At 32.0% G+C, this 21,591-nt stretch overlaps 1 protein-coding gene across 1 annotated transcript in view; it reads left to right on the plus strand.

Annotated features, from left to right (window-relative positions):
• The window catches only part of EMC2 (ER membrane protein complex subunit 2), a 61,477-nt gene that overhangs the window by 35,861 nt on the left and 4,025 nt on the right, over positions 1-21,591 (plus strand). Inside the window, exons 6-10 of the mRNA XM_005689157.3 lie at positions 4,580-4,665; positions 4,815-4,874; positions 10,597-10,678; positions 11,475-11,585; positions 13,628-13,732. Coding sequence (XP_005689214.3) covers positions 4,580-4,665; positions 4,815-4,874; positions 10,597-10,678; positions 11,475-11,585; positions 13,628-13,732 — 444 coding nt within the window. The remainder of the gene's footprint in view (positions 1-4,579; positions 4,666-4,814; positions 4,875-10,596; positions 10,679-11,474; positions 11,586-13,627; positions 13,733-21,591) is intronic.

The raw sequence follows: 21,591 nt of genomic DNA on the forward strand, positions 1-21,591 counted from the left end.
TATCCTGCAACTTTACTATATTCATTGATTAGCTCTAGTAATTTTCTGGTGGAGTCTTCAGGGTTTTCTATGTAGAGGATCATGTCATCTGCAAACAGTGAGAGTTTTACTTCTTCTTTTCCAATTTGGATTCCTTTTATTTCTTTTTCTGCTCTGATTGCTGTGGCCAAAACTTCCAGAACTATGTTGAATAGTAGCGGTGAAAGTGGGCACCCTTGTCTTGTTCCTGACTTGAGGGGAAATGCTTTCAATTTTTCACCATTGAGGATAATGTTTGCTGTGGGTTTGTCATATATAGCTTTTATTATGTTGAGGTGTGTTCCTTCTATTCCTGCTTTCTGGAGAGTTTTTATCATAAATGGATGTTGAATTTTGTCAAAGGCCTTCTCTGCATCTATTGAGATAACCATATGGCTTTTATTTTTCAATTTGTTAATGTGGTGAATTACATTGATTGATTTGCGGATATTGAAGAATCCTTGTATCCCTGGGATAAAGCCCACTTGGTCATGGTGTATGATCTTTTTAATGTGTTGTTGGATTCTGATTGCTAGAATTTTATTGAGGATTTTTGCATCTATGTTCATCAGTGATATTGGCCTGTAGTTTTCTTTTTTTGTGACATCTTTGTCAGGTTTTGGTATTAGGGTGATGGTGGCCTCATAGAATGAGTTTGGAAGTTTACCTTCCTCTGCAATTTTCTGGAAGAGTTTGAGGAGGATAGGTGTTAGCTCTTCTCGAAATTTTTGGTAGAACTCAGCTGTGAAGCCATCTGGACCTGGGCTTTTGTTTGCTGGAAGATTTCTGATTACAGTTTCAATTTCCATGCTTGTGATGGGTCTGTTAAGATTTTCTATTTCTTCCTGGTTCAGTTTTGGAATATTGTACTTTTCTAAGAATTTGTCCATTTCTTCCACGTTGTCCATTTTATTGGCATATAATTGCTGATAGTAGTCTCTTATGATCCTTTGTATTTCTGTGTTGTCTGTTGTGATCTCTCCATTTCATTTCTAATTTTATTGATTTGATTTTTCTCTCTTTGCTTCTTGATGAGTCTGGCTAATGGTTTGTCAATTTTATTTATCCTTTCAAAGAACCAGCTTTTGGCTTTGTTGATTTTTGCTATGGTCTCTTTTGTTTCTTTTGCATTTATTTCTGCCCTAATTTTTAAGATTTCTTTCCTTCTACTAACTCTGGGGTTCTCCAATTCTTCCTTTTCTAGTTGCTTTAGGTGTAGAGTTAGGTTATTTATTTGACTTTTTTCTTGTTTCTTGAGGTATGCCTGTATTGCTATGAACTTTCCTCTTAGCACTGCTTTTATAGTGTCCCACATGTTTTGGGTTGTGTTTTCATTTTCATTAGTTTCTATGCATATTTTGATTTCTTTTTTGATTTCTTCTGTGATTTGTTGGTTATTCAGAAGTGTGTTGTTCAGCCTCCATATGTTGGAATTTTTAATAGTTTTTCTTCTGTAATTGAGATCTAATCTTAATGCATTATGGTCAGAAAAGATGGTTGGAATGATATCAATTTTTTTTAATTTATCAGGGTTAGATTTATGGCCCAGGATGTGATCTATCCTGGAGAAGGTTCCATGAGCACTTGTGAAAAAGGTGAAATTCATTGTTTTGGGGTGAAATGTCCTGTAGATATCAATTAGGTCTAACTGGTCTAATGTATCATTTAAAATTTGCGTTTCTTTGTTAATTTTCTGTTTAGTTGATCTGTCCATAGGTGTGAGTGGGGTATTAAAAAGTCTCCCGCTATTATTGTGTTATTGTTAATTTCCCTTTTCATACTTGTTAGCATTTGTCTTACATATTGCGGTGCTACTATATTGGGTGCATATATATTTATAATTGTTATATCTTCTTCTTGGATTGATCCTTTGATCATTATGTAGTGGCCTTCTTTATCTCTTTTCACAGCCTTTGTTTTAAAGTCTTTTTTATTGGATATGAGTGTTGCCACTCCTGCTTTCTTTTGGTCTCTATTTGCATGGAATATCTTTTTCCAGCCCTTCACTTTCAGTCTGTATTAGTAGTCTTTTTAAATGATGATGATAAGTGAAGTTTTTTGTTTTTCAAAATGTTGTGTTATTTTTCTGTAGAAGGACTGTTGTGTGTGAATTAATGATATATTGTTGCCTGTATGATACTGATTGCCATGTAGGTTTTTCTTCAGATTGTCCTGTGTAGTTTCATTAAGAAGACTGATTTTGCATAGTTGAATAGTTACTACTTAAAAGTTTGCTTTTAACCTTAGAATACTAGGAGATAGGGTACTGTGTCTTAGGTTTAGAGTGGTTTAGCAGTATAGCAGAGATTTGGGAGCATGTTTCCCAAATTGATTATTAAAACCTTATATTTTGAATCTTTGCTTGTACTTTACTGAAGTGTTTATAAGGTGAAAAACTTAGTTTTTAAAATAGACTATTAAAAAGTTAATACCAATTTTTTCTTGTTTTACATTATTTTAAAATTGTAGTATTCCACCTATTACCAATATCTGTTGTTCAAAATAATAGTAACAAATTAATTTGTAATGTCTCAGTTTTTTTTCAGGAACTCTGATCAATGAATCTAGAATGGTAATGAGAAATTTGAGATCCTACTTCTCATCTTTCCTCTTTTGATGCATTTAGGTTGTTTAAACCCCTGTTTTCCATTTATGAAAGGCTTTTTTATTTTTTTAAAGGCATTTTAAAATATTAATTATCTATGAAACACCAGTAATGCTTTATAAACAGTATTCTACAAAATGCTGCTGTCCTAAAACTTTGGTGTGTGTTCAACAGTAGAGACATGATTCTGTTGTCAAATCACTGAGAAAAAGTTAGTATTAGATGAATTTTTTTTTAAATGAAACTCATTTGTGAATAATGGTATCCATTACAGTGTTCATACCTCATCTCTTACTATAACTATAGAAGTACTGGTTCCTATTCATGTTTATAATTTGACTTTTTGTCTCATTTATGGAATTTGAATGCAGTATTTTCAGCAGGTTTCACTGCATCTGTAGAAAATCATTTTAACTGATAAAGATCCAAGGACTGGGGCAAGTTACTTTTAGAGCTTTACTTTTACTTTCCTTCTGAATACTCTATGAATTGAGTGTATTTATTATGGTCCTTTCATTGTTGTAAATAGTAAAATTATTTAAAAAATATTGCTTACTGTGTGGCAGGCATTGTGGTAGGCCTTCAATATGAGCCATATAATCAAGGATGTATGTTTTTAACCGAGGTGTCATTTTTTTCATTACCAAAATATTGTTATCACTATTATTATAAATATGGCTCTTGGTTTTATTTATTGGAAGTCTCTTAATTTTATCTGATGTTTTTTGACTTTCAGTTTTTCAGAAAGTCCACCTTTCCACCCCAGGACAGATAGCTCTTTTGATCTAAGGAGGCTTCATTTATTTTACTTTCCTTGTCTATATCTTGTGGAGTGTGTGTTATTTAAAAGAATGACAGTCATGTTCATAATTAATATGCCTAATTTAGCCCTAATTATAGTGTGTTTTATTCTTTAGCCTTCTGCATTAAATTAAACAGAGATGAGGGGATGTAAATTTAATAATTCACACAGCACCCTCCCATCTCTGATTGTTCACTGTGGCCCCAAACATAAAGTCTTTATTATACACAATGCTGCCTTTGCTCCTGAGTTCTTCCTGATATTCAATGTCCTCCCTCCATATAGTTTCTCTTCTACTTTCTTTATGTCTACTTGCATTTTCTATTTCAGTTCAGGTATCACATCTGGAACCCTCTTTGCTGTCTTTCCCCCTCTTCCCCTCAGGCTATGTTAGGATCTCTTCTATGTTGTCACAACATTCTAGGTACCTCTATCATTGTCTTTTTATTTGATGTATCTTTCTCTTATTAGACTCAACTCCCAAAAGGAATCATCCCTTTTTTTATTCTTATTTTCACTGTCTAGCACAGTACCTGGCAAACAACAGATGTTCATTATGTGTTTGATTAATGTGTAAATAAATGACATTTATTTTTCTATTTATATTTGAAAAGCTTTAAGATGCAAGTTTTAAATGTTATGTATGTTATAAAAATATTTCTTTCAGAACCCATTTTATTCTTTTGAAAGACTTTTAGCTAGATTTTTCTCTTAAAATTGTGAAAAAAGTTATTAGAGGCCATATTTGTATAATGACATTCAAGTGGCCACAGTAAGATTATTTTCTAATCTCCACTATCCCTCTGTCTCTTAAGATACAGATCTTATGAATGAGACAGAGTAAAGGACTTTAGGCTGGATAAAGATTAAGATTCCCTGCTGGCTTGTAATTTTCAGAATCTGGATGGTTATTTATTTGAATGAAATGATGCATATATTGTATACATCAAAAGTAAAGCACATGTGATTGTTAGAGGAATGTTTGAACTCCCCAGTGGGATGTCATGGGGTATGTTTATAAACTCCCACTAAGCAGTAGTTCTACAATGGAATTTCATTGGCATTGAGATAATAATTTGCACAGTCAAATTACCTTCTTTACAAAAACCCAGGGAATCATGAAGGCCTAATCCTTTCTTAATGTCAACCCACAGGCTGCAAGAAAGCGTAAGATTGCCATTCGAAAAGCCCAGGGGAAAAATGTGGAGGCCATTCGGGAACTGAATGAGTATCTGGAACAGTGAGTGTCTTACAAGAGGATTGTGTTTTGTTATTCTGATAAATCTTTTTTAATTAAAATGGAATTTGCATTTGATTTCCTTTTTGCTTCCATGCTGTTCATTTACAGAATATCTACACGTTTATTTTTTTTCCCTTTACTCTAACCAGATTTGTTGGAGACCAAGAAGCCTGGCATGAACTTGCAGAACTTTATATCAATGAACATGAGTAAGTCATTAAACACATAAAATTTTGCTAGGAAATGCAATTTTCATCACTGTATAAGTTCAAGAGTTATAGTAGTTTCTGAAGGATTGGTGAGAAGATGTGAATTGTGTCAAATTAACAAAATAAATAAAAAACAAATTGACAGTTTGTTGGTTATAATATGTGAATTGTTTTAAGTAGGTCAGTTGTGTTTTGCTAAATTATTTTTATTTGGGAAGTAAGTTTTCTTTTAAATCCAGATGGCATTCTTTGAAATTAGAAAGGCATATATTTGCTGGGCTAAGGTTATTTTAGGGAATGAAAATTGTGAATTTTTAGAATTTAAATTGTTCTTATATACAAAGAGTATTCTACTCCCTGCTGTTTAAAAATTCTGTCAATTGTATGCATTTATTAGCCTTAGCATGAAGAGAATCAACTCTTCCAAAGTAGAAGCATTCTGTTGCCTGGGTAAAAAACCAAGAATAATCAAGAATGTTGAATGTTGTAGGAACTTGCTTATTGGATATTTAATGTTTTTGTTAGCTTTTTTTTTATTGCTGCAGTGACAGGAGGAAATCCCAGTGTGAGAGGATTAGCCCAGTCTTAGTGCAAGTTTTCTAATATCACAGCGTTAATGCTAACCTCTATCTGGAGGCAGGTTTTTTTTTTCCCTTAGTTCTGAGTCTGAAGTATATCAGATTGTTTCTTTCATCCCTTTTGAGAGAATAGAATCAGATTCTCATGCGCATATTCTTATTGTGCATGAATACTTAGAATACTTAACCTCATTCTCATAGTACAAAATAGCTGACATAGGAAATAAAATCAAATGAAGACACTTGTCTGTTACCTTTGTTCAGGGCTATATATGTATGTAAAATGAAGAGTTAAGGTAGTTACATGTATAATTCTAATAAAAGTGAGAGCTAAAATAAAAGTAATAGCTGTCATTTAATAAATGTGTACTGTATTCTGGGAACCATTTTTCAGTTCTGTTATACATGCTAGCTATCAGATGTTCTTTGTTTTTAATAGGAAGTTATTTCCTGAATCATGTTAAGTATACATATGGGGATGTTTATATGATCATACATGTAAATGTACTTAGATTTCGCTTATGTATATGAGTGGTAGTGTATTTGGTTAAATGGTCATGTTTCCACTTTTCATTGTTTTAAAGTCAACATTTATAAAGTATTGTTGATAAGTTCAATTGGTAAGTTACGTCTGACTCTTGTGACCTCATGGACTGCAGCACGCCAGGCTCCTCTGTCCTCCACTGTTTCCCAGAGTTTGCTCAAATTCATGTCCATTGAGTCAGTGGTGATATCTAACCATTTAAATAACATGAACTGAATTTTCAGAGTGCAGTAAAAAAAAATTAACAGTGGTTTTAATCTGTCCCTAAAGCAGATGGTAGTTATTTATATTTTTGTGCCTTTTGAAGATTTTGTGATTAAAACCATTTACAGAAATTTCAAATCATCAAGGAAATTTTTTCTTTAAAGAAGTACCTAATACAGAAAATACCCAATAAAGAATAAAGACAAAGACAAAAATCATGTGTAATTGCATCATCCTAAATTAACTACAGTTTATATTTGATTTTTTCCCTTCAATATCCCTTGAAATAAAAAGAAACAGAATTATCTTTTGTAGCTTACAGTTTTCACTTAGTTATATTTTATCAAAAATTCCTTATCACAGAAAATATTCTACAGTGTGATTTTAATATTATTCCATCTTATTAATTAACCCTGGTATTCCTAACTAATTTCCTAGTAAAATATAGTAATGCTATGCTATCTTCATTTTATTCTATTTGTTTTTAAGAAGTAAAATGTTATTTATAGATTACATGATTGCCAATTTAGAAAATTCTACAGAGTCTACAAAAAAGTCACTAGAACTAATGAGTATAGTAAACCTGCAGATAAGATATCACTTATATAGAAATCATATTTGTATATACTGGCAACAAACAGTTATAGTTTTAAAGCATTCATAATAGCATAAAACACTTTGAAACATATATATTTTTTAATGTAAATTGTTTGTGTGCTGAAAACTACAAAACATTAATTAAATTAAAGAGCACCTAAATAATACCAAATTCATGAATTGGAAACTCAGCATTGTTTTGTTTGTTTTTAATTGAAGTATAGTTGATTTACAGTGTTAGTTTCAGCTATATAGCACAATGATTCAGTTATACATACATGTAATGGTTGTCTTTATTTTTGGTTGTTTCCTTGGGCTAAATTCCTCAAAGTAAAATTACTTGATTAAATGATATATGTGTTTTTTAGTGATTTGATAAATTGTTCCTAGGTGTTCACTAGAAAGTAGTATCAATTTACTCTCACAGCAGAGTTATTAGAGTGTCACCTTAACACCAGTGGGTGCTATTGTTCTTTTTAATCTTTGTAGATTTTAATAGCTGAAAATTGGTTACACTTTTTTGAGGAGCTCTTTATATAAATGATATGAGCTAATACTGATTTTTTTTAACTTATAGAACCTTTATATTTTTAGATGGCTAGATATATCAATTTATATTGCTTTCAGGTTTTCTATCCTCTAAGAACTGTATAAATACATTATTTTTTTTTTCTGCTTCTTTATCAGTTTTACTTTTTTGCATGTATTTGAAATATTTTGGTAGTTCTTAAATAGGTTATACTGTATTTTTAACCTATCACTAAATTTATTATTTGCTTCATCTTATAATAGCCACATTCAGTTTTGCTTTGTTTTGGGTCTCTAAAGAGTTTATTGAGATATTGTTGGATAGAATCTTGGAAGAATCACCAGAAGTCAAGAGATAAAAAGACAGAACAACACCTGAAAAGTAATTTCTTTTTATGGGAAATGATAATTATGTTCTGCATATCCTTTTGCCTTGTGTTACAAAGTTCCTTTTGATCTTGAAACTAGTTACTTACAAAATGACTGTTTATTTTTTCCAATTGAACATTTAGAAGGAAAATTTTAGATTTAGGGTAAGTGAAAATAAATATCTTCATATTTTTTGAAGCTATTTGAAAATTAGAATGTTCACTTAATTCATTTAATTTGTTTCAGCAAGTCTTTGTGGTAGGTAGGATGTTTTTGGTAGAAGTGGTAGGTTATTGTCAGATATCAGTTTACCACAGTTTTGTGCACACAGTGGCAAGAATGTAGCAAGTTAGGAATTACTTGATATATTTAACATTCTGACATTCTTTTCTGCATATTAATAGTTATAGTAAGTCATAGGCAGATTGCTAATCTAGATCTAGACTTTTTTACTTAAAATAGATTTCCACAGTAGGATGTTAATCTCAGTCTATTCAGTGTTTTTATAGAAAAAAGGGAATATAAATTTCTGCCACATACATTTTTAATATCTTTAAGTTGCTTTTATTTAAATTTGCTTCTGATTTATAAATTCTAGATACAGTTATTCCACTGGTATATATCACACTGGTTGGTCATATTGAGATACTTTTCTAAATATAAAAAATTAGTTACAATTTTTGCCTTAATCCCAACAGTACCTTATAAACAGCATTGTGTATTTTGAACAGATACTGGATCTTTTTTTAATGTGATTTGTTGTTAATTAAAACTGGCTATCAGCAAGGAGCAGTTTTTAAAAGTTAATTATGAATGTCATTATTGTAGGTCCAGCTTTACTGTAAGATTCTATAACAAAGGGAATTATCAAGATCTTGTAAGGAAAAATCATAATACTGATAAAGCAGTCTAGCAGCAAATACTGTAGCCTATACATATGCTTTTATGTGGAACACAGGAACTTCACAAACACTTTAGTTACTGACTCTAATGTAGTAATAACTGTGGTTATTCTATTTTAAATGGATTCTCAGTATTTTTACTTCCCTAAATCTTAATTTCATTGAGTTGTTGTATATAATAAATTAATATAATTATTTGGAATGGTCAATACTATCTGGATGATATATACTATCCTTGGGAGAATTTTGAAAATAGTCATCACTTAAATCACTTTCTTATGGCTCAGCACTCTTGAGCACCGCTGCCTGAGAAAAACTGGATTAGGCCATTTCTTGCTCCTTCCAGCTCTAAGTTTATTTCATTCTATACTTTATCTTCAAAATTTATTTGATTTTATATTTTGTAAAATTGGGGGAAGGTATCCCCTCCTTGTCTGTGATGTTAATACTAAATAATTTTAAACAAAAATATCTTGGCATTAATTTTTCATTAAAAACTCCTATACCCATTTTATATTACTTAATGCTATATAAGAATCAAGAGTCACAATTTTGCTCAACCATTTAAGTCTCTGAGAACATTTGTTCTTAGCATTAATATGAATTTTTGGTGTTACCCTAGTTAAAGGAACACATTTAGAAGGAAATTATCTTTCTGATGAACTTGAGTGTTTAAGATAGACTTCCTCTTCTATACAGTGATGAATAAATATCAGATTGATAGTCACAATACTTTTGTTCTAGACGTTTATTCAGTTATTTGTTCAGTGATTGTATAGCTATCATACATTTAGAACTAATACTAGATTTGGAGCATAAAAATGAAAAGGGTTAAATAGCAATGTGATCTTTCATGAGAATTATCTTTGAATAAGATCTTTAATAAATCTAAAATGCTATGATTTGGGGAGATCATTTGGGAGGGTGTTTTTGGTTCCTTTGGCCCTTTGGGTTTGATTGCTGTATCCCTTTTTATGTTACCATTGACATATTCTTAACTACCATCACCACCACAATTTTTCATTGTAGTGTGTAGTGCATATAAGTAGTATGCTTAGTAGTCAAGAGTATAGGTTTTCTGCTTATTTCCTAAGGTATTGGTGGAATTAAATGAGTTAATATTTGTAACAGCCAGAGAAGTACATGATACATAATAAACACATAAAAACAGTTAGCTATTATTAGTGTTGCACGTGTGAAAAAACAGCCTACATATTTTGAAAAGTGAGTATTTCAGACATTAGTGTAAAATAGGTACCTTTTTATATTGACACGTCAAAATTAATTTTAGTAGCCTTTTTTCTGTTACAGTGTCATTACTTCCTCACTGGGACTGAATCTTTAATTCCTGTGTTCTTTAGAATTTCCTGTAAATATTAAGGATATTTACATGACCTAAACATATAAAATACATTAAGGGGTAAATTATAGTCATGTAGGATAAAGCTATTTTTCCATAGCTCTTTGTGGCAGTTTTTTCTTTACGTTTTTCAGTAAAGATTTTGTTTCTCTGCCACATGATTAAGTAGTAGTAGAATGCATATCAAAACCACTAACTTGAATAGGTTGGTAAATACATGTCTGTGAAAGATTTTTAATGAATAGAGAACATTTGATAAAATGTTTATTCCTCATCATACTTTAGCTATTTGAATATTAAATTATCAGTGGATTTCTGGAACTTATGTATAAACTGATCCAGGATCTTGAAGGCTATGTTGTTAATAATGTTTGAATGTCATTGTAGTGACCCAATTTTAAAAATGTAATGTCTTTTGATCATAGACTGCTTTAGGATTTAAGCTTCTGTTTATCCATTTCGTTAAAAAAAAATAAAAACATAATATTATTTGTATTTACAAATTCAAGATAAGTACTTTATTAATAAAACTTTAAATTATTTGGGGAATAAAATGGATAATATCACTAAAATTGTTTTAAAATCATTTTAAGGTGTAACTAAGATACTATTTATGACTTTTAAAATTGATGTTTTTCAGCTATGCTAAAGCAGCCTTTTGTTTAGAGGAGCTTATGATGACTAATCCTTACAACCACTTATACTGTCAGCAGTATGCCGAAGTAAGTGTTTTCAAAAACTAGTTGTACGTGATTTTATTTCTGTTGGGTATTATATATTACTGTGGAACTAAGAATATGTCCTTAATGTCAAGCAAGTATATAAATATTTAAGACATATTATGAAAATTGATTTGTGAAAGTAAAAGTTTTAAATTGTTAATATTGTAATGGAAATACTGATTTTTCAATTAAATGCCCTTGTTTAAAATAGTGAAATTCTTTTTTAATTGTGTTTTTTAATTGCATAGTATATTCTTTTTAAATTATGAATTATGTCACAGTTATCACCATTTAATGGTTTTTAAGGCATTTACAATGATTATGACTTTTGCATCCATATTTTAGGAAATTTATATTAAGGTCATTATTTTGGGAACTTAACTGTTAAGAATAGCAATACAGTTGACTCCTGTAAGGTTAAAAGTACTTCATTGTTAAGGAATGTCAATGGAACTAGGAAAGGACAAGTTAGAATGAATTTTAGGTTTATAATGCTAGTATAGTAATAGAAAATATAAAGTTGTAAAGCATTTGCAAGGCTGGCTTTTTTATATTGGCAACAGTTTTTAATTTTAAAAACTACTCAGTGATCCTTGATGTTCATAGAATGGTTTTGGGAGGTAGGTTATACTTAAAATTTAGATTAGCTCTACAACTTTAAGATGAATTCTTTTAACAGCTTGCATTTGTTTACAGAAATATCTGTTTCAGTTACTAATGCCTATGGTATGATGAAGCATGCTATATTTCAAAGTAGTAAAATAAACAGGTTTCAGCACTCTGTAATTTTTAACAGGTTAAATATACCCAAGGTGGACTTGAAAATCTCGAACTTTCAAGAAAGTATTTTGCACAGGCATTGAAACTGAACAACAGAAATATGAGAGCTTTGTTTGGACTTTACATGGTGAGTTGAGGTACATGTTTAATGTTATTTTATGAAATGTCATTTAAAGTCCATTACCTGTCCAAGTTTATCACTTCTTTTTTTTTTGGTATTTCATTGATAAGCATATGATGTTTTTCCTCTAGTTAATTATGAGCAACAGGTTATATGGCAGTTATATTTTTGAATGATAACAGAGCCTAGCTATTTGACATTTCATTGTAAATTGTCTTTTACCAGAATTTAAATCTGTCTTTGTAAAATTAAATAGTAGCAGATACAAAGCTATGTTATGTATTTCTTGTTTTGTTATTCTTGGGCTTATGCCCAACATTGTATTAATTTTCTTAAATTATAATTGTTTGATATATTTTTAAATAAATGATATATTAGAAGTAAAATTTCTAGTGCCAAATTAAAATTTTTTTGATGGTATAGACAAACAGTTTGGAAATTATTTATGGCAGGCATGTAATTAAATATTTCTTATGTTTATGTATGCCAAATGATGAGCTTAGAAAAAGTCAATTAACAATAGCTATGGTAAATAGAGGAAGAATTTGCTGAACTTCAAAATTAAATAAAAGGAGCTCCTTTCTACAGTCAGAATGACTATAAAAATAAACTTCATTAATAGGCCAGTTCTTTGAAATTTTAATTTATTTTAGTGTTTTCATGGACTTTTGGATGAATGTTTTATTGGAGCCTAGTGAAAAAGAATTGATTGTAGAAATGGAGACAGGAAGAAACATAAATGAAATAATTTTCAGCAAAGAAATGGCAAAATAGAATTATTAAACAGGTAAAAGGAGTTTCAAAAAAACTGCTTCTGGATTCTACCAGTGCCAGCTATAGTAGCTTGTAGATACAATACGGTAGCAATGTCTATTTTTACCAAATACATTAAATGCTAATTTTTAAAAATAGGTAATGAATTATTAAATAGTAAAAGTACACAGCACTTTATGTGTCAGGCTCTGTTATGAGCTCTGTCTTTATTGTAAATTATTAAATTCTCACATCAACTATTTGAGAAGGTACATTATTATTAATATTACCATTTCATGGAAAGTGAAACTAAGATACAGAGCGTTCTGATTAATTTGCCCAAGGTTGAACACAAGCTACTGAAAGATTGAGCTGGGATTCCAGTTCAGGCAGTTGACTCCAGAGTGACTCCAGAGACATTTCCTTAACTACTGCACTTGCTGACATTCATACTGAAAAGGTAACATTAAAGACATAAAAGCTTAAAAATCAGATTTTGGCATATAAATTCCTTAGTGACAGAGAAGAAGACAGGAGGAAAAAGCTTATAGCATAGGCTAGGTATAAAAGAAACCACAATGAACAGATCGTCTTAAGAATAAGATATATTTAAGCATAAGATAAAAGTTAAATCTTTCTCTTACCAGAAATACATACAATTAAAAATTAGAATATGATTATGAAGGTTTACAGATTCTTTCATGGCTCCCAGAGTACCAGCCCTTTGTTTAAATACAGTTTTTAAAAAGGAAAGGGTGAGTTTGATTGGTTATGAAACACAGTTTGGAAACTGTTGGTATAGTGAAAACAGAAATAGATTGGAAGTGATGATCTCTTTGTTTCTAAGACTTTTGTTAACTTACTTTAAGTCAGTTTACTCCTTTTGGACTTCATTGTTTTTCACCTGTTAATGTAGGAAATAGGATTAAATCGTTTTTGAGGTTCCTTATGTTAATAGTAATTCTATAATTCTGAAATAGAAAAACTGAAGTAATTCAGTTATAAAAAATTATACCAGTAATATCCTGTAGTATTTAAGTGATAATGAAATTTTACCTTCCAGAGTGATGGTAGATAACTAATAAAATAATTTTAGATGTTATTTAAGCTATCACTTCTTTGGATTATTCTGTTTGAAAATATGTTTTCACTTGTAAACACTAATTTATTCAACTTTGCTTTAAAAACTGCACAGTTAAAAAACTCTTAATTATCAGCCCATTGCAACTATGACCTTTTGATTGTCTTGGCTACATAAAAGGAATAAAATTGTTTTTAATTGTTTTTGTTTTTAGTCTGCAAGTCATATTGCTTCTAATCCAAAAGCAAGTGCAAAAACAAAAAAAGACAACATGAAATATGCTAGTTGGGCAGCCAGTCAAATAAACAGAGCTTATCAGGTTAGTACTGATAATTTTATATTATCCCATAGGTCAGTTAATGTATTTCTTAGTTGTTTGTTTTTCCACAAGCTATAAAGCCAGGTGTCTATCATTGAACTTTTATACTTTTGGGTCTTTAGCAAATGTGTTTTAACTGTGTAGAATTAACTTGTAGGATCACATATTTTTTTCCTCAAAAGGAGTTTGTTACTTTTATGATCCCATAAAGAGCCTTATCATCTCAGCAGTTCTGCATTTGGCAGATAAAAAGTAATTCTAAAGATCCAGAAAGGATAAATAAATTGCATGATGCATTTCAGAGGCAGATTGGGTATATGAATTTATAAGCAGAGATACCTCAAATAATAAAAACGGAGGAAAGAAAGCCTAAAAGTAAACTAACAAGACTATGTAACAAAGTTTATGTACTCTGCTTCCAGTCAGATCTTACCTGAAATGTCTCCACACATTTCTTAGTTTTCTGAAGCTCATCCCTAGGAGATTCTTCAGGAAGGATTCATGGAAAAACACATCTGCTTATATCTTGCATATTTGTAATTTATCCATCTATAGTCTATATTTGAAGCCCAGTTTGACTTCTTTACATCCTTTGGCTATTAAGTACATTTACCTAAGTATTAAACATATTGTTCTGTTTTTATTTATTTATTTATTTATTTTAGGGTAGAATATTGCTGTCAAAGCAAGTTTGATGCCATCCTGATTTTCTTTCTGTAATAAGTGACTTGAACTTATCATCTGGTTTTCGAAAGGAATTTTTTATCTTTAAAATCCAATAATTTTACTATAATAATGTTTGGTTGGTTATTCTTGGGTCAGTTTCCCCAAATATACTGTAAACCTTTTTAATATTTGGATTCACTCCTCTTAATTTGAGAAGAGTTGCTTTTTTAGAATAATTATTTTGAATTATTTTGCTTGATTGCTTAAGTTTTCTTTTTCAGGTTTCCAATTATAAGTTTACTGGATCTCCTTTCCCACTTCCTATGTTATTCCTCTTTTTTTTTAATATTTCTGTCATTTCCCATGTTTTATTCTCTTCTTTTTCTTCATAGTAATTTTTTATGGGGTTAGTGCATATTCTTTTTGTTCTCTGCATTTAAATAAGATAGTTTTTCTGGGCTATTAAGAGATTGTTTTTATGGTCTAAGGGGAGTTGGAGATAGGACAGGATAATTTTCCCAGCTTGGTCTTTATATACTTTCTCTTTGAAACAGAGAACTCACATACGACCTTTCTATATATCCAGTCTTTCTTAGAACTAGGTCTGGTTCATAATGATATTTCTGGCTTCAGCCTTTCTCTATTCTACCCCTGTTGGTCTTCAGATCTTTAATTTTGAGGTGTTCTCAGTTTTAAACGTTGCATTTTGTTGTTGTTTCTCCTGGGATTTGCTCCCCCTGAGCATCACTACCTCCCAGCTTCCCCTTCTCCCCTTATCTGAATCATCTCTCCCTCTTAACTTCAGTGTTTCTGACCTATTCAGTTTGGTTTCAGTTTCAGAAGTTTTCCTTCAGTATGAAGTTTTTTTACCTTCCAGAAGAGGGTATTTGCTGGATATTTCAGGGACTTGAGATCTTAGGCCATTATTGATAGATTTGTTTAGTGTCACATTTGCATGCAGTTTTTTATACTTTGATTTGGAGGCTTTGAGACTGTCCTGATTTTACAAACCATTTGCTGATTCATCAGTTCATATTCTGGGGAAGGCAATGGCAACCCACTCCAGTACTCTTGCCTGGAAAATCCCATGAACGAAGGAGCCTGGTGGACTGCAGTCCATGGGGTCGCTAAGGGTCGGACATGACTGAGCAACTTCACTTTCACTTTTCACTTTAATGCATTGGAGAAGGAAATGGCAGCCCACTCCAGTGTTCTTGCCTGGAGAATCCCAGGGATGGGGGAGCCTGGTGGGCTGCCGTCTATGGGGTCGCACAGAATTGGACACAGCTGAAGTGACTTAGCAGCAGCAGCAGCAGTTCATATTCTTTTCATTTCTGTGGCTTAGAGAATACTAAGGTGTCCTCTTTTGCATCCTCTTGTGCCTCCCACATAGCTGTTGAGCTTTTGTAGGTCCCACTACTATCAGTAATATTAATATATTAATAACCTTTTAGGGTTTTGAAGGATTGCTATATATATATACATACACAAATATATATATATATTTTTAAAGATGTCTTTGTTGAAATTGTGTCTTGTTATTTTGGTTTAGTTTTGGTGTTCTTTGTTTTTGTACTCCTGATTGGGGAGATTAAAACAATTTATCACCCTGCAATCACACTATTTAGTCACCTTTGTATAGTTTTATTATATATAATAAAACTGTTGGCATATTGCAAGTCAGAATATTTATAAGTATTAGCTAGGCTGTGCTTCTTCAAATGGAGGTTGGGATAGCTCAGATCTGTAATGCAGTTCCACACAGAGTAGGCTTAGGCAGGGGAGTATGAGTCAGGGAGGAAGAGGTAGTTTGTGATTTAAAAATAACATTACTGTAAAGTAAAATAAAGTAAAAATAAAAATTAAAAAAAAATAAGACTTGGATAATATGAAAATAATAGTATGCGAAGTACATCATTGTTTTTAAGATATTTTGGGGAAACAACTAGCTGCTCAGTGCTTTTTTTTTACATGGTATGACTATATTTCTAAAATCAATTTTTATTAAATTATAACATACATAGGGAAAAAAACCCAAGTCACAAAGGTACATTCCAATGAATTACACAAGTCAATGTATCCAGACAATAAATAGAAACATTATATCACCCCAAACCTTATAACATTTTTCAAATTCTACTTCTGTCCCTCTCAAAAGTATGAATTTATAATCCCATAGTCTTGGCTTTTTTTGGACTTTGTGGAATGAAACACTGTGTATGTATTTTGTCTGGCCTATCCACTATTTATGAGATTTATTTTAAGTGTGTAGTTCATTCATTTTCATTGTAGTTTATTGTATGAACATACTGTATTTAGTCAGCTGTTTATAGGCATTTGGATTATTTCCTGTTTGGGGCTATTATGAATGACACTGCACTGATATTGCTATGCAGATCTCTTGGAGTATATGTACAAGTATTTCTGATGGGAGTATACCTTAGAGTGAAATACTGAGTCATAGGATGTACATATATCTAAGTGAAGTAGATTAAGCTGGTTTTCCAGGTTACTTGTTTATAGTCCCATCAGCAGTGTTTGAGAGTTCTCATAGTTACACATTCTCACCAACACTTCCTTCTGTTAGGTTTTATAATTAGTCATTATGATGTATGTGTAGTGGTATCTTCATCTTATTTCATATCTCCCTGATGACCAGTGAGGTTGAATAGTTTTTCATATTTTTATGGTTGTTTGGATATCTTCTTTTATGAAGTCTGTGTTTTCCATTGGCTTATGATTTTTTATCTTGTTTTCTAGCGTTTTGATTATGGGCCTTTTTTTCCTTATATGTGTCAGTCAGTTCAGTCGCTCAGTCGTGTCCAACTCTTTGCGACACCATGAATTGCAGCATGCCAGGCCTCCCTGTCCATCACCAACTCTTGGAATTCACCCAAACTCGTGCATCAAATCGATGATGCCATCCAGCCATCTCATCCTCTGACATCCCCTTCTCCTCCTGCCCCCAATCCCTCCCAGCATCAGGGTCTTTTCCAATGAGTCAACTCTTCGCATGAGGTGGCCAAAGTACTGGAGTTTCAGCTTCAGCATCAGTCCTTCCAGTGAACACCCAGGACTGATCTCCTTTAGGATGGACTGGTTGGATCTCCTTGCAGTCCAAGGAACTCTCAAGAGTCTTCTCCAACACCACAGTTCAAAAGCATCGGTTCTTCAGTGCTCAGCTTTCTTTACAGTCCAACTCTCACATCCATACATGACCACTGGAAAATGTAGCATATCTTTTTAACTCCTTTGTTGCAGTCAGTCTCAAATGATTTTGATGAAAAAAGTTCTGAAGATTATCTTCTACATAATCATTTCCTTGATGGTTTGTGCTTTTTGTATTCTGTTTAAGAAATTATTTGCTAATGATCATAAAGATAATCTTGTGTGTTTTGGAGTTTTTTTTCCTTCTATTTTTCACATTAAGATCCACAGTCCTTTTGGAATTGATTTTTACATATGATGTAAAAATAGGTGTCAGTTTCCTCCTATGCAGCTTTCTAGTATTTTTATCTCTGTTTTCTGTCATTGAGTCCCATTCTGTTGAAGCTAGTACCTTATAATAGTTGAGAGAGAACACAGATGCTAGATCTGTATCTTCTGGCTTCAGAGTTTTTCTCTGACATTTATTAGTTATGTGGCCTTGGACAAATTACATGGCATCTCTGGGCCTAGCTTTTCATCTGCAAGATGGGCATAATAAAACTTTTCTAAGTGTTAAAGGAGTTGATATGTATATTTCACCATATCACAGTTATACACACTGTATTGTGCTTACTAATTGCATGCTCTAAGTTCACTTTATCTCAATTACATTAACAGTAACAACCATAACAGTTATAATAGTAAACAGAAAGTTTATTGTAAGAAAAGTACTTTTCCTATTTTACAAATGAGGAAATTAAGGCAATCTGAGATAGTCTGACTCCAAATTTGATGCTCATAATAGCTTCAATGTACTGCCTTTATAGAGAAATATCAGGGGTAAGTGTTTCTGAAACTGCAATTGTTTCCATCTCCCTTTGGTTTATTTTCTCATGTGAGCAAGATGACATCCTGCCCTCGCTTGGTTTTCTGTTTCGAGCCCAAAGCTTTCCATAGTAACCGAACTTAGAGTTTCATTTTGTTTGGGTTTTATTTTTCCCCCGTCTTTCTCCCTGTTTTTGACTTTCGCACTATACTCCATGATACCCGGTGGTGCTTTACACATCTTTCCTTTCCAAATTGCCTTTTCTTGTCTAAGGAAAGGATAGTATAAAGACCATTTATCAGTTTCTGTCATCTTGGATACCACTCCAGGAAGATGACATCTCTCAGTTGATAATGTCAGATTTCTGTGTAGCAGCCTAAAATACCCCTCAACTAGGAACCACCTACTATGTAAAATTTATTTTGCCTCTAGATACTAGTAGTGAGTTTTAAGTAAAATATGTCAGTGCTTTTCAAGCTTTCATCTCTGTGCTTTTTCTACCGTAGGTTTTGGTTTTCTTTCTGTGAATCAGATTTCATAAATATTTGTATCCATTGCCCTTTGCTATCGTATTGGTTTAAAATAATAACTTACTTGCTTATATCTGTAGGTGTCATGTAGGCTTGGGCTCAGTTGAGTAATTCTACTAGTCTCCAGTGGGCTTTATTTTTTTCCTGCCCCATGCCAGTGGTTGGTTGATGGCCTCAGTTAAATATCTGGTGGTTGGTCTCTGTCAGCTGGGAATGCTGGGCCTTGTAGTAAATATTTTTCACTTTGCAAGCTAACTTGGACTTGCTCACATGAATAAGTTGCAGGGTTCCTGGAGCAGTGAACAGGTGAACTCCAGTGCACAAGGGCATTTTGAAATCTGCCTGTGTCACATACTGCTAATATTCCTTTGAGCAAAAGAAGTTACATGGTCAACCCAGATTCAGGGGATATAATATTTCACCTCTCATTGGGAAGAAAAATATGTGGTCAAATATCTTTTGGTTTTATTTTGCCTTTGTCTTTTTATCTATTTTATTGAGGTATAATTTATATACAGTAACATGCAAACATTTTAAGTGTACAGTTGAGTTTTGACAAATTATACTTCTCTCTCACCACTGCCCCGTTCAAGGTGTACAGTTTCCATCACCCAAGAAAGTACGCCTCTGCCACCTTGCAGTCAGCCCCATTCCACACTGCAGAATGGCACTGATTTGACAGAACTTTATATATAAATGAGATCATTGGTTATGCATTTCATTCCTGGCTTTTTTCACTCACCGTGTTTTAGAGATTCATCTATCCACTACTCCATTTTATTTATCTTACTATTTTGTTTACCCATATTATTTTCCACAAATTATGTGAATTTGTGAATGTTAGCCCAGCTTATCCTAGTTATCACAATGGAGAAATCATTTACCTTTGAATTTGATATGTTTTTATTATTTGAGTGAGCTTTCTGGTGAATTTTCTTTAAGAACCATCAGGAAATGATGAAAAAAGAGTTTACTTAAAAATCTATGAAAAATAAAAATGCAAAATTAGTGATTAATGTGGAAAACTACAATATGACTTTCAGAGATTGATGTTTTAGTAATATAAATCTCTGGGATCTAATTGAGAACTTTATGATGTGTCTAGCCATATAAACAAGTATAAAGTATATAATAAGTATTCCTTATTGTAATGTTTCTCTAGGCATTTAAAAATTAGAGAAAATGAGATCTTAAGAACTTCTTTCTGTCTTTGTTTTTACTTAATGAAACAGAATATGGCTGCTACTTGTTCTTTAATTAGGTAATTGGTTTAGCATGTTCAGTAGAGGCAGGCAAGTTTGATTAATGCTCATGAAAAACTTTAATGTTAACCTACTCAAAATAATTTTCCAGATAAATGCTTCTTTGGTACTCTGTTAAATTTGTCTGTGCATATGTAATTTATGATTACTGAGGTGATCCTGTTACTATCCTTTTGGGAAATAGAAAATTAAATCATGATTTGAGGGGAAAATAGGATTCCAGCTTAATCAGTTAAATTGCCATATAATTCTAGAATAGACAAAATAATTGCATGTCAGGTAAAATTTGAAGTGATAGATTTATATTTCCAACTTTCTTTTTATTTGTTCTGACACAGATAAGTCAGTTTGGCTTATTCTGAATTGCACTAATCAGTATCATTGATAGACAGTCTTTGTAGGTGGTTTTCTAAAATAAGCTAATTTTAAAAATCACAAATTTGTGTTTATTATTATTTTTATAACATTTAAGTACAAACCAAAAAAAATGCTATATGTTAAAATACTTGGTATGACTTCAGCACTACATAATTTTTTCATTTTTATTTTCCATTTTGAAAATTAGTGTCCTATTTTATGCCTCCCCCAGAATGCTTTTTCTTAGAATTAGGCCCTTAAATATCTGATTAGGACCATTCTTGTTTACTTTGGGTAGGCAGTGGTAAAAGAAAGGCTTTCTGTTCTTGGTGAGTCCTTGTGAAAGTGACTCTATCAACTAGGTAATAGGAATAATAAGCACACTCCACATCCTTTACTCACCAGGGGAAATTATGAAAGGGCAAAGTTTTAAATGTGGTATTGCCATAGTTTCTAATTATGACCTGAATATTCAGCATTTGGATTCCTTAAATTAGTAATGTCTTATAAAAAGCAAAGTGATCTTGATTCTTATGAGAAGTTTTTTTCTTTCCCTGGCATTTCCTCTAGAAATCTCCTTTATTAATAGTTACCCTGTCAAATCAGTATTCAGCTACAGACATTAGTGATTTAGGAACTAGGAGAATGATCATGTTAAACTGCAGTCTAGGAGGTCAGAGGCAGGTTAGCAATTCCTGAAGCCTATTTCCTCTATGATGTTACCTGTGCTTGATCACTTAATCTTTCTCAACAGGTCACATGAAGTTTGCCAAATTAAGTTAATTACAAAAGAAAAGGAACACATCATAAATCAAGTACTAAGTACTTAAGACAGCATTGGTATCTGAAGGAAAGATCAGTCACTTGAAAGTATACTGAGTGCTTGGATGTTAACTTGAAAATATTATATGTTGCTAGTAGAAAATGTTGATCAATACTTTAACCAGAGGAAAAATAGGTAATATAGATAAAATCAATCTTCCCCTACCTTTCCAAGGAAACATGCTTATCTAGTAAATCTGTAGTGTTAAGTCAAACTGATAAATGATGGGAATTGTCAGTGTAGTTAGA

The sequence above is a fragment of the Capra hircus genome, chromosome 14 (assembly GCF_001704415.2).
Source record: "Capra hircus breed San Clemente chromosome 14, ASM170441v1, whole genome shotgun sequence".
NCBI classification, from domain to species: Eukaryota; Metazoa; Chordata; class Mammalia; order Artiodactyla; family Bovidae; genus Capra; species Capra hircus.